General features: G+C 44.8%; 1 protein-coding gene across 1 annotated transcript in view; it reads left to right on the forward strand.

Moving 5' to 3' along the window:
• ZNF622 (zinc finger protein 622) overlaps nt 1–13,595 on the forward strand; it is a 35,358-nt gene that overhangs the window by 8,609 nt on the left and 13,154 nt on the right. Inside the window, exons 3-5 of the mRNA XM_074987826.1 lie at nt 7,010–7,252; nt 10,507–10,669; nt 12,515–12,627. Of these exons, the coding sequence (XP_074843927.1) occupies nt 7,010–7,252; nt 10,507–10,669; nt 12,515–12,627 (519 nt within the window). The remainder of the gene's footprint in view (nt 1–7,009; nt 7,253–10,506; nt 10,670–12,514; nt 12,628–13,595) is intronic.

Consider the following 13,595-nt stretch of genomic DNA (forward strand, 5'->3'; position numbering starts at 1 on the left):
CCTTTCTGTTACAGCTGATTTTATGCTGAAGTAATTGCACTGATGTCCTTGGAAGTAGATGTCTGTGTGTTAGATATTAGATACATCACTAACTCTTGTACAGTAAGCCCATGTTTCTATGCTCGGTTTTATAAAGTTTTTAACAAAGAAACCAACATGAAACTCTTCAGCATTAATGCGTATGTAATTTGTAACACTTTCTCAGGAGGCTTCTGAACATTCTGACCTCTAAATTTTTGATCAACTCGGTCGTGTTTATTCACTGTGTGTGGTGAAAGGATTAGAGAATAAAAGAGGACAAGAGTCAGGATATCCGAGAGACACCAGTGCAGGTACAGCAGGACTGCAAACAAAAATAAGAGGATTGTGAGTTTCAGGCTTCTAAAGCTAGAAACTAATATTCTACAGTAATGTTACCAGGTTACTGGTTTGAAACCCAGCTAAGTTGGAAATTACGGTTCTTCTTTGGGTCGTATCCTGTGGGTGTTCAACTGTTGGTGACAGGTGATCCCCGGAGCTGCAGTTAGGAGTGTTCCATAGCAGTTGACAGTTCATCTGCACAGGTGCAGGAGGCGCCTTGTGCTGGTGACAGTTGGTGCCTGGCATGGCAGTCTGACACACACACGCCCCCGCCCGGCCTTCAGTTCCGCTTCAGACGCCCTAGGTCTCAGACAGAGTTCTCATCTCTCTTGCCTCGGGGTTGTTTCTTCCCACTTACTTGCTGCTTAATTGCTTACCCTTATGGGCTATTGCCCTCAATTGATATGACTTCAAAGAGAAAAACAGGAAAGGGAAATGTGTCTGAAGAAGTGGGTCTGTCCCACTAAAGCTCACCACCTAATAAATTATTTTGTTTGTTTTTAAAGTGCTACTGGACTGCCCTTTTGTTTTGATAGAATATAGACTAACACGGCTATCTCTCTGCTACTAAGCAAAGGGGAAGAACGCTCTGTTCCAGCTACTTTCTCAGCAGTGACTGCTTAATTTTCCTCATTCCCTCAACAGGGCTGTGTCTACATTACAAGATAAAATCAAATTTATTAATATCAATTTTCGTAGCTCTGGAATTGATAAATTTGATTTTTGACGATCCTCACCTCCCCACATGCGCCTCACAAAGTCAATTTATTGCTGCCACACTCAATTGGCAAACACTGACTGTTGCAGTAGTGCATTGTGGGAACCTATCCCACAGTTCCCTCCTCCCCGTAGCATTCTGTGTATGTTTACTTATCTTTAACATCCTCGTCCCTCATTCCCGTCTTGTGTTGAGCAAATGCCCATTTTTCCTGTTGGAAGGAAGGAAGAGTAGGGCATCAATAAAGATGGGAAAGTTTAACAGAAATCTCTTTAGTCTGTTACAGACTAATCAAGGATTTCATAAAAATCAGCAAGTGTGTGTTTTCTCCACTGGCTATCCACTGACTGTCCCTGCTACCATGATTGTATCCAATCTCTGAAAATAACACAGGGACAATGAAAAGCTCGAAGAAAGAGTTGATGATAGTTTCTGAAAAAAGACAGTTGCTGAGGGGAGGGTATTTGGCTTCCCAATCCATTATACAGCTTCTGTGCACTGTCTGCGTTCTTGACTGGCCCTCCACCCTGTACTCTTTCCTTCATGAAGGGGTGTAAAGTTAGAAGCAAGAGAACAGAAAAGTGTAGGGGGGAAAAAAGATTTTTGTCTTTCCTCTTCACTACACAGATATTGCCAACATGGGCAATGCCCATGAAATCTCATACACTGAACTTATAATTGAAACAGGAATTGCCATGGGCCTTCCACCCACTGTTCTCCCCCTGTTTTTTTGGTTGGGGAGAGTGTCAAAGCATGAAGAGAGGATAGGAAAGTTTAGGAAAAAGATTTTATAACTGAAATAGCCCAGATTTTGCAAAAAGCTTTAGGTGTCTGCAATGGGCAGCAAACCCCTGAAACTATTTTTGACGGCGTGGTGGGTGTGTGCCTGTAGTCTGTGGCTGCAGAGCTGGTTGAAAATCTTAGCTGCTTAGGGAGACTTTCTCCGCCCCCACCCTCCCAGCAGTAGCAAGACCTTGAATATCGTAGCTCTGGGGGCAGACTTCTCCCTCAGTTACAGAAAAGCCACAGAAATATTTTTGGTAGCGGGCCAGTTGAAGTAGTTCCCCCAGGTGGCAGCAAGCCACCAAAAATCTTAGGTCTGTGGGAGAGTTCTCCCCAGCAGCTGCAAGTCTGGGAAATTCTTTTCTTCCGTTGGAGCCCTAATCGTATGCAAACTAAGACAGGGCACTGCCTGGCAGCATGGTCAGCAGCGAAGGGCAGCACGTCCTTTTACTGGATTGGGGACTACACATGTGATATGGCTGAGCACGGGAAAGACATGGTGGGGCGGGGAGGGAATGTGAGCAAATGCAAATGCTGCACAGTTTCTTGGTCTCTTACACAAGCACTGCCCGCCCCCCCTCCCCCCCAGCCCCGCTGCCGTGTGGTATGACAGGGCAGCAGCTGACACTGGGCAGCACAGGAAAAAAAAAACTAAGTATAGAGACAGAACCATGAACTCTTCTGGGGCTATTTGTTATGGGTAGATACACTCACAGCATTAATAGCAAAGAGAGAGAGACATTTCTGAGGCCCTCATACAAACATGACCCCACAGCCCCAGGCTTCCTGGTCCTGATTTGAAATTCACAGTCTTCCTGTTACCTAATTCCTGCGCAGATGGAGAGCAGAGCACTGAAGGGCATTGTGGGTTACATATAGGACACCGCTGGAGGCTAATAAATTCAATTTTAAGATGCAGTATTCCCACACTGGCCTTTAATCGAACTGTTGAGCTTCAGGTACCACCGATATATTGATATTGATATTAATGTTCCTGAAACCAGGCTAATGGTATTTACAGTGAAGACAGTTACATGATAATATCGAGCTAACTGCCTTTAATTCAAATTTATCTCGTCGTGTAGACACAACCAGAGGTTTTTCTTTTTTAAAGTATAGACAAAACAAGGCACCAGGCCGTGCTCAGCCCACAGGATTTTAAAAGTGCTTACAATGTAAGGAACGCATGCCAGCGTCAGACGCCATGATTCCTGCATAAGATGTTTGGGTGAGGCATATGCCCCTCAAAAATGTGATGATTGGAGCAACCTCCTGGTCAGAGCCAGGAAGGATCATGGAACCTGGGTCCATATGATCATGTTTGAAAGAGAGCTGCAGCCCTCGGACCAGCCTGAATTAACTATGTAACATGGAGACATAAATCACAGGTCCATGTCACCATTGCCCCACTAGCAGCACACAGCAACAGTCTTGCCTGCCAGATCACTCCCTACAAGGCCGTCCCCCAGGCTGATCACCAGGGGCGTGTTGCATGCACTCCGGAAGCCAACAGCAAAATCCTTATCGGACACTGCTGTTGATGCAACCCCCACCAACTTGGAGTCAGCAGCACCAGAGGAGCTGTGTTGCAGACCACGGCACTGCACAAACCAGTCATGGGGCATTTGGGGCCGAGGGGAAGCGTGAAACTGCTCCCTAGATGGCTCTGCAGATCCTCAGCACCCCGCCTCTTTTGCAGCCGTTAGCAGGGAAGCCCTTTCCAGCAGAGGCTCAAACAACATGACATGATCAAAGCCCTGCAGAAATACAGGGTGCGAAGAGATTGACAACTGAAGATAACAGCTTGCAAATGAGCTCTCCTCCCCCATTGGTAGCTCCCCCCATGGTTAGGTGACTCAGTAGGTCCAGCCTTGTGTAACATAGGACCCCCACTGCCAAAGAGAAACCCTGCAGTTGCTGAATGTGATCAAGGCAGTGTGTTTTCTTCACAGCACTCATCACCAACTAAATTTCATCCATTCACCATTATAATGAAAGACCTCTCTGTCCTCATTGGTACTCCCCCAGCCCTCTCTGGTGGGCATCATGGGATTCTTGGGAGCCCTGCAGATGCCATCCCAGGAGCACATCTGTCTCGCCTAGGAGCTCACCTACCTTCTCTGGCCCATACCCTTCCAACATTGGTAGACTTGGAGGAGGAAGAAGGGGGTCAAATCTGAGGTGGTGATAGTCTTACACAAGAAAGGCAGGCATTCATGGACAATTCATCTTCACCCCTTATTGAGGCTGTGACACCAGAAGCATCACATTCCACACATCACCCAAAACAGTTCCAAGAACTTTTTAAGAGTAACCACTAGCCAGAAGGTTCAACTCCAGGCAGCAAAAGAGAAACAATCTTGAGTGTTAGAATAGTCTTCCATCCTCTCAAGGGAAGATTGCTCTCCCTATTGATGATGCAATAATGGAGATATCTGATGACGTTCCTGCAGCCCAAGCCATCAGTACGAATTACTACAGCCGCCTCACTGGTAGGATGGGGAGCTCACATGCAATAACGCAAAGTTCAGGGAAGATGGTCAAAGCATGAAACTGTTACACATCAACCTTAAGCTATCAGAAATACATGCAGACACTTTGTTCCTGCCATTATGAACTGCACTGTACGGATCCTAATAGACAACACAACTATGTTCTACATAAACAGGCAGGGTGGTGCTCATTCTTGATCCCTCTGTGTGGAAGCTATCCGTCTTTGGAACTGGCGCATCTGACCTGGGGTTGTCCTCAAGGCATCAGACCTACACGGAGTCAACAATGTCATGGCAGGTACTTTGAATCACAGTTTTACCACAGATCATGAATGGGCGCTACACCCAAGGGTTATGGAATCTACCTTCCACTTATGGGGCAATGCAGCAATAGGTGTTTGTTTTTTGTTTTTTTTTTAAAAAAAACAGAGACGGTTCCAAGTGTCACCAGTTTTGCTCTTGAGCAGCACTGGGCGAGGGATCCCTGGCAATGCCTTCCTAATTGTCTGGAACAAATCTCTACTCTACACATTTCCCCCCAGTGCCACTAATCCCCAAGATCCCCAGGGGAAATTTGATTGGACCACAATAGGGCTATTAATTACTCAAGCCACGCCCTAACAGATCTGGTTCCATACCTTCAGCACATGTCAGTTGAGCCACCTCTCCCCTTACCACCTCAAGTCGACCTTCTAGCTCAAAACAGGAGCAAACTGTTTCACCCCAACCTTCACACCCTGTGCATTCACACCTGGCGTCTTTGTGGTTCCTGGGTGCTGAATCTCAATGTTCACAGCAAATAAGAACTGTCCTTCATAATAGGAGGCCGTCCACTTGAAAAATCTGCCTACACAAACAGAAACGGTTCACATCCTGGTGCAGTGGTCACAGATTGACCCCTGTACAGGTCCCCTCAGCCTAGGGTGAGAGGATCTACACCTTCTGAAGAACGGGGGCCTATCCATCTCATCCATCAAGTTTCACTTACACTTGATCACAGCACTCCACGAGTACATCGATGGAGCATCTGTGTTCGCCCACCCAATCACAAAGAGATTCCTCAAAGGTCTCCACAACCTTTATTCCCCTCACGGGAACCCAGCACCTTCCTGGGAGCTGGATCTAGTCCTGGATTGTTTCATGAGGCCTCTCTTTGACCTTATGGCCACTTGCCTGTTCCCCCTCCTAACTATGAAGGTGGGGTTCTTGGTGGCCATCACCTCTGTGAGGAGGATTAGTGAGGTGGGGCCTGCTGTATACTACATTCACAAAAGACAAAGTAGCTGTAGGACGGCATTCATCATGCCTAAAATCAGTGCCTCCTTCAATACTAAGGATCCCAGGGTCCTGCCTGTGTTCTGGCCTTATGCATCCCACAGAACTTACACGCTCAGCAAGCTCTAGCCTTTTACGTTGGTAGAATGCGGCAGTTCTGTAAATCTCCATGTCTTTTTTTCATTCTTTACAAACCATTCCAGTGGCACTCCTATTTCAACACAGCACATTTCCAGGTTGATAGTAGCCTGTGTACCACATTGCTACTCTCTTTTGGAACAAATACTTACCAGTTCCACCTAGAGCATACTCCACTTGTGCCACTGCAGCATTCACTGCCTTCTTGAACAGTGTCCCCCGGAAGGACCTTACTGGGTGGCCACATGGTCATCCGGCCATTCCTTTCGTAGACATTATGCTATCGTGCCTCAAGGAGAAACTGATACAGCAGTGGGTACAGAGGTACTATCTTCTGCTGCTCAGCGGTAACTCTGAGACCCACCATCCTCACAGAATACTGCTCTGTAGTCACCAACAGTGGAGCACCCACAGGGGAAGGGGTCACACCTTGAAGAATAGTTGTTACTGCATAAGGTGAGTAACTTCTTTATTTGAGACTTCTTCCATGGCTTCCATGAAATGAGTTTTTTGTCTGTTTCTTAGTGGATATCAACTCAGGCTTCTGAGGTGGCATTGTTTTTGGTACTTTTAGATGACTAATTGTCATGGGAAATTATCTTGATGCCCCTACCCCAACTCTCAACATCCCTTGTGAAACTTGAGGTGTATTGACAGAGCAATGTGGGAAATCTTGTATGAATATCTGGGGAGAGAAAACCATGACAGGAAGCAGGGCAAGTGACCAAGCAGTTGCATAGCTTCAATTACTTAATGAATAACTTTGAGAACTCTTATAACTAACTTTTTCTTTTGTCATAAAGATGCACCTTTGAAAAAATTCTTTAATTTTATAACTTTTCTGCTCATACTGCTAAGTTAGCGTTAGAAATCAAAATCCTCATTTATGACAGAATTGTGTTGCTTTGTTTTAATATTACATGATATAATAATGTTGCTTCTGTTTTCATATTAGATAAGATTGTAACTAAATTCTTAGATGTGGTGAATCTTACATGAGCAGTTTTGAATTTTGTCTTGAGATTGCATCATTTCTTTGTAAGTTACTTTTATTGATAGCGGTATAAGATCACTTGTTTAGTTTGTTTTCTGTATAGTAATTAGAACACAAAGCATTTTGAATCTGTTTATAATTTATTAGTGGTGTTGTAAGCATCTTCTGTGCTGAAGTATACAGATTATCTTTTTTCTAAGAAAAGAAGCATAATGTAAGCAAACTTAGTGTTTTAACTTGCATTGAAAGGCTGGGAAGATGTAGATTCTGATGAAGTTGGAGACTCTGAAGATGAGCAGATGGAAGCTGCAGGGAATGAAGATGAGAAACAGAAAACTGCTGCTGGCGCAGTACCACCCACAGACTGCTTGTTTTGTCATCACCATTCAAGCTCCCTCATGAAAAATGTGGCCCACATGACAAAAGCCCACAGTTTCTTCATTCCAGATATAGAATACCTTGTGGATCTCAGGGGACTGATTATGTACTTGGGTAAGTATGAGTTGCCCCCTCCACCAGTGTTCCCTGTAAACTGAGTGCTTGTGTGGCCACTCTGGTGAGATTCAGGTGTCTTCATGCACATAACATGTGTCTTCATGCACATAACATTTATTCCACCCATGGGTAGAAAAGTTTAGAGGGAACCCTGCCCTCCACTAAGGTTCTTAACATCTGCTCCTTGGTATTTTAACCCTGCACTGGACAGCTTTTAAGTGATCTGCCCCCGTATCAGACCTTAGCCTGATCTCTAATAAGGAGAGGTGGGTTTGAGTTAAGGCTGTCAGTTAGCCACACTGTGCAGACTCTGCATTTGATGAAGTGGGTTTTACCCACAAACCCTTATGCCCAAATTATGCGTCAGTCCTTAAGGTCCCCCAGGACTCCTTGTTTTATCATGAAAGTGTAACTTACAAGTGTAGGTTTTTGGGGTTTTTTTGGTAACATAATTACACCCAAAGCCAAAATAATCTAAATCTTTAGAGCCTATGAGTCCACTCAGTCCTACTTCTGATAAGCCCGTTGCTAAGACAGACAAGTTTGGTTATAATTTGTAGGAGATAATGTAAATTTAGAAGTATGTTGCATTATTACCAGAGAGTTAGAACAGGCATTTATGTAATACTTTTTTGTAGCTGGTCTAGCAAGGTATTTATGTGCCAGGTATCAACACTGTTAAATAAACTTTTGAGCATTATGTGCAGCAGTTTTTTGGTATGAACCTCCTGCCCAACCCCTCCCCCTGGTCCAGCATGTATGTGTTTCATCAATATATTCCAAGCCCACAAGTGGTCTGTGGCCAAATTAGTTTGGGAAATGCTGACCTAGACAAATTGGGGGATTGGGCCAAAAGAAATCTTGATATGAGGTTCAACAAAGACAATGCAGAGTCCTGCACTTGGGACAGAAGAATCCCAAGCCTTGTTGCAAGCTGGGGACCAGCTGGCTAAGTAGCAGAACAGGACGTGAGGATTGTGGTGGATGAGAAACTGAGTATGAGTCAACAGTGTGCCCTTGTAGCCAAGAAGGCTAATGGCATATGGGGGTGTATTACGATGAGCATTTCCAGCAGATCTAAAGAAGTTGTTGTTCCTCTTTCTTGGGCACTGGTGAGACCACATCTGGAATATTGTCAAGTATCAGAGGGGTAGCTGTGTTAGTCTGGATCTGTAGCAGCATCTGAAGAAGTGAGTTTACTCACGAAAGCTCATGCTCTAAACTTTTCTGTTAGTCTATCTGGAATATTGTATACAGTTCTAGCCACACCCTTCCCCCCCACCGCCACCCAGTATAGAAAAGATGTTGATGCATTGAAGAGGGTGCAGCGTAGGGCAACCAAAATGATTAGGGGGCTCGAGCACATGTCCTACAAGGGCAGGATGAGGGATTTGGGCTTATTAAACTAAATAGCAAACTAGCAGAAGAGAAGACTGAGGGGCGATTTGATAGCAGTGTTCAACTTTCTGAAAGCGAGTTTCCAAAGAAGCTGGAGAGAGGCTGGTCTCAGTACTGGGCCATGGTGTCAAGTTACAGTGAAGGAGGTCTGGGTTGGGTATTAGGAAAACCTGTTTCACCAGGAGGGTGGTGAAGTACTGGAACATGTTACCTAGAGAGGTGGTAGATTCTCCATCTGTAGGGATTTTTAAGTCCTGGTTTGACAAAGTCCTGGCTGGGATGATTTAGTTGGGACTGATCCTGCTTTGGGCAGGGGGCTGGACTCAGTGACCTCCGTGGGTCTCTTCCACAGCCCTACGATTCTACAATTCTGTGCCCCTTTATGCTTTGACCATCATTCCGGAGGACTTGCTTTCTGTAGCTGGCTCAGATGATGATCCAGCATGTTGTTCATTTTAAGAACACTTGCTGCCGATTTGACAAAACTCAAAAAAGTACCGAAGTGAGATTTCTAAAACTAGCTAGAGCGCTCGATCTGAGGCGTCAGAACCTGAACTGCCCCATGGAATCTGAGAGCAATGAGCTGTGGAGCATGCTTTCAGAACGCTTGTTTTCAGAACAAAAGTAACACTGTGATGCACAAACTACAGAACCTGAACCACCAAAAACCAAAATGAACCTTCTGCTGGTGGCATCTGACTCAAAATGAAATTGAACCCTTGTTGGTCCATCTGCTTGGGATCATTATCGAATAAAGCCCATCATCAGCATGGATGCATGTCCTCTGAAACGGTGGTTTGAAGCATGAAGGGGCGCACGAATCTGTAGTGCATCTGGCGTGTAAATATCTTGAAGCACCACTGTAACACTGCCGTGTGAACGAACACCTTTTCTCACTTTCACATGGTCTTGTGAACAAGAAGGCGGCAACAGTATCTCCTCTGAATTGTCACCAAACTTGTTTGTCCGAGTGGTTGATAGAGAACTAGGGCTAAGCAGGCTTTAGGCTGCAAAGTTTTATATTGTTTTACGTTCAAATGCGGTGGCTTGGGGGTTGTACGTAGTTCTGTGTTTGTAAGTATGACTTTTATGAAAGAGGTTGAACTGCAGCACTTGTATTAACTGTTTCTATTTGTTTTTGTTTCTATATTCTTGTTTTTTCTATAGTGCAAATACTTGTTCTGAAAATAAAGTGAGCCCTGTATGCTTTATACTCTGTAATTGAAATCAGTCTATTTAAAAATGTAGAAAACATCCAAAAATATTTTTAAAATGGCATTCTGCTGTTTAATTGTGATTAATTTGCTTAATCACTTGACAGACTTAGTTTAAACCATGTAGCATGAGGTTTATGCCAAAAAACCCTCAGGTTTTAAAATACTTTTGTGTCCATTACTTGGTCTTGTACCTCTCCAAGTGAATGATGCAGATGTTTGCCAAACTGCTGTTAACGGTTACGAGAGAGCAGTTCCACTGTAAATGGAACGTCTGCTCTAATCAAACTAGGTTAATTTTAATTTTTTCGCTGAAGTTCTTGCCACTGGAACAAGAAAGGAAATGCACAAAATAGAACGGTTTTAGAGTATTTCACTGAGAGCTTTTGTCCCGTGTGGATGATGCCTTCTGTTCTGTCATTTGAATTAATTCTTTCCACATATGGACATTTCCTGTGAGGAGTCAGTGTTGTTAGAGCACAGTGGGACCAGGGCCTTAGTTCGGTTTCTGTCAGGGACTGTCTAACTTAAAATAAATCACTTACCCTGCCTGTAACGCAGGTCTCTCATCTGCAAAAGGAGGTTGAAACTGGTCATTTGACTTGAGTGTAAACTCAACATGAAACCTTTTTCCCCCAGGAGAAAAAGTTGGTGTTGGGAAAATCTGCTTGTGGTGCAATGAGAAGGGAAAATCCTTCTACTCAACAGAAGCAGTGAAGGCTCATATGAATGATAAAAGCCACTGCAAGCTCTTCACAGATGGGGATGCTGCCTTGGAATTCGCAGACTTCTATGACTTTAGGTAGGGAATTTTTTTTCTTCTGTGTCAAAAAGTTGGAGGCAGAGAGAGACGTTCAGATTTAGACCCCATTTTTCTTTTGCTCACCTTCTAGAAACTAGACCTGTTTCAAATGTGTACGCTTAAGGTCCTAGCAGTTCTTTAAAAATCAACTCACCAGTGAGAAGCTTTTTTGGGAACAAAGCTGCTGTGCTGCTCAGAAAAAATAACATCTTAAGCTTCCACCTTAGTCTACTATATATTTGAGAGAGTTTTGTCTGAGAGTCTGTTTGAGAACTCTTCTTAAACGGTAAGAGCTCGAACTACCAAATTTGGCATATAGCATCTTAGAGCAAGGTCGGGGTTTGGTTGTGCCAGGAGAATGGGTTGTGCCTGGAACAGGAGTGCTTCTTGTAAAACCATATGGAAAAGAGACAGAATCACCAGGGAACTGAAAGGGGCTGGCTGGGGGCATGCCCCCGCCCCAGACCCAAGCCTCCCCACCCCCAACGCATCTTTGGGGAAGGTGGTTGGGGGGGGCTGAAGCTCCTCCATACACCCCACAGGCCCCCATTTCATACAGGAACATTGTTGGTCATTCCCATCTTCAGGGAGCATTCCTCACTCTGGTTGGGGCAGCGCAGGGGCAATGATTTAAATGAAGACAACAAAAATTAATTGAGTTAAGGACCCGAGCAATGCTGGGTAAATCTTCTAGTGTTGCTAATGTATTAAACAGCCCTTTCAAGTTAGCTGTTCGGTAGGTGTGTGATTTTTTTTTTTTTTTTATGTATTAGTTTTTTAAATTAAAAGTTAGACATACTAAGATGATGTTCTCCATCTGTGTGCTCATTTCCTTCAATATGTTTTGTATTGCTTTGCCCTGCACAGTTCTCAGTGCCTCAACAAAGATCTTTAGGTCTAAAAGCAAAGGTCCCCAAATGTGGAGTTTGCTCTGCAACGGAGCACAGAAGACTTTTCAGGGGGCGGTTTGGCATGTATGAGCCCCCACAGAGGGTGGAAGAATTACTCAACAACTACTCCTGGTTACAGCCCCATCTGCTAGCTTTTGCACTTGGTGTCCTGGTCCCAGCCTCAGCCCCCTCTGCCTATCAAAGCTCCCCGCCACCCCCGCCAGTCTTTTACCCTGGTACCACAGCCCCACTCCTAGCCCCAACTCTAGGGGAGCTGCAGGATGAGGCCAGAGGAGGAAGAAACCCCAGTAAAGGGGGACAGGAGGCTGAAAAGTTTGGGGACGATTATCTTAAAGGATTCTAATGAGCTTCTTGCAGCCTTAATTTTCTGCTCTGTTCTCTTATCATAAAGCTGCATAGAAGGTGGAGAGGAGGACAGACTCTTGACTGTCTGCAGTGTGCACAGCAGGGTTAGGTTTGGTACTTGTTTTTAAAAAGTGAGGGAGACAACAGGATATGATTTTGATCTCTTCTCAGTCTGCAGGCTTGATTTAAGAGTTTTGTTAGACTGTTCGTTTTGATCATAACAGTGCCATTTGGGAAGGGCGCTGCAGCAGAGTTTCCCCAGTGTAGTATTTGGAACACTCACTGGTAGCCAGTGGACAGCTGGTCATGTAGTTGGGGTTTTTTCTTTTTTTTTTTTATATATATAAATAGAGTTTAAAAGTTTGTTACAACATTGCCGTAGTGTTGAATTGGAAGGGGGCAGAGAGGTGATCCCAGACAACTGTCTAGTTTAGAACATGGTGGAAACGTTTGGGAGCCCTGTGATAGCTGGAGCCCTTCAGTGTTCTGGGTCTTAACAGGTTTATAGCGTGCCTGGTTTATATAGGGCAGTTCTGAGATGGAACTGCTGCTCCTGCGTAGTTAAGCAGCTGCTGCTTTTGTTCCACAGGAGCAGTTACCCCGATTACAGGGAAGAAGAAGATGTGGTGATGTCTGGAGAGCTCCCAGCAAGGAACAATTTAGAATATGATGATGAACGTATGGAATTGATCCTTCCTTCAGGTATGTATAATAAATACTGGATCAAAAGTCCTTATCTTGATGGGTCTGTAGTAAGACGCCACCACCATTGTGGTGCTATGGCATCTGTTCTGCTCCCTTCAGTGTTGATTACCATTTCGCTGTGTGCATGTGCTGTCTCTGAACGCTGTGCAGGTAGCAAACACTGCAGACTTCTGAGAGCCCCTGTTAACCACAAATCAGATATGGTACCAAGGCACTGGAGCCAGGTTTATTGTCAAACAACATATGGTCTCTAGCACCCTGGGCGTTTAGACCAGACATCAACAGTTTTCACTAGTACATACGTATACCCTGGTAACGGACTCAGGTCAGTTAGCGGCCCTGACTTTCTGGTATTATCTTGGCTGGTGCCACCCTAACCGTATTAGTGTGATACATCCGACATACCTAGGTACCACCCATCACCTTGTACGTGATGGATTGATCAAAACATCACCTTCCATCATGCTGTCATCCGGACTCTGTGCTGAACCTGGGTTGGTATGCCCCTGTTCTCTGTGTGGAGTGTACTGGTACCAAACTGCTTCTGCAGTGAGATGTTATGTCACCATCCTCCTGGAATGTTTACGTGCATAGTCTGTGCCTGGTACCTCCTAGTATGTGTATTTCTGCAGTACCAACAGCCTTGTTCTTGCCATATTTCTATGAGCAGAACCTGCCTTTTGCTTGTAGCTTAGCTTTGCTTTACATTACCAAAGCATTGCCTGTTGTTCAGGCCTTAAGCTTCACACCAGGCCTCCATTGTCAGGTCCTCTTATTAGTACATTCTCCCACTTTTTGTCTTTTTATGGGGAGGATGTTTAGCCATTGACCCAGGAAAGCCCAGTGCATAGACTGAAGGTGACCCAGTGGGCTAGATGCCTATTATATGGCCACATTAAATTCTCAGTCCACACGTTCATGCCCCATCTGTCCCGAAGTCTGCACGTTCCCTCGTGCGACTGATG

This window comes from Carettochelys insculpta, chromosome 2 (assembly GCF_033958435.1).
Source record: "Carettochelys insculpta isolate YL-2023 chromosome 2, ASM3395843v1, whole genome shotgun sequence".
Classification (NCBI taxonomy): domain Eukaryota; kingdom Metazoa; phylum Chordata; order Testudines; family Carettochelyidae; genus Carettochelys; species Carettochelys insculpta.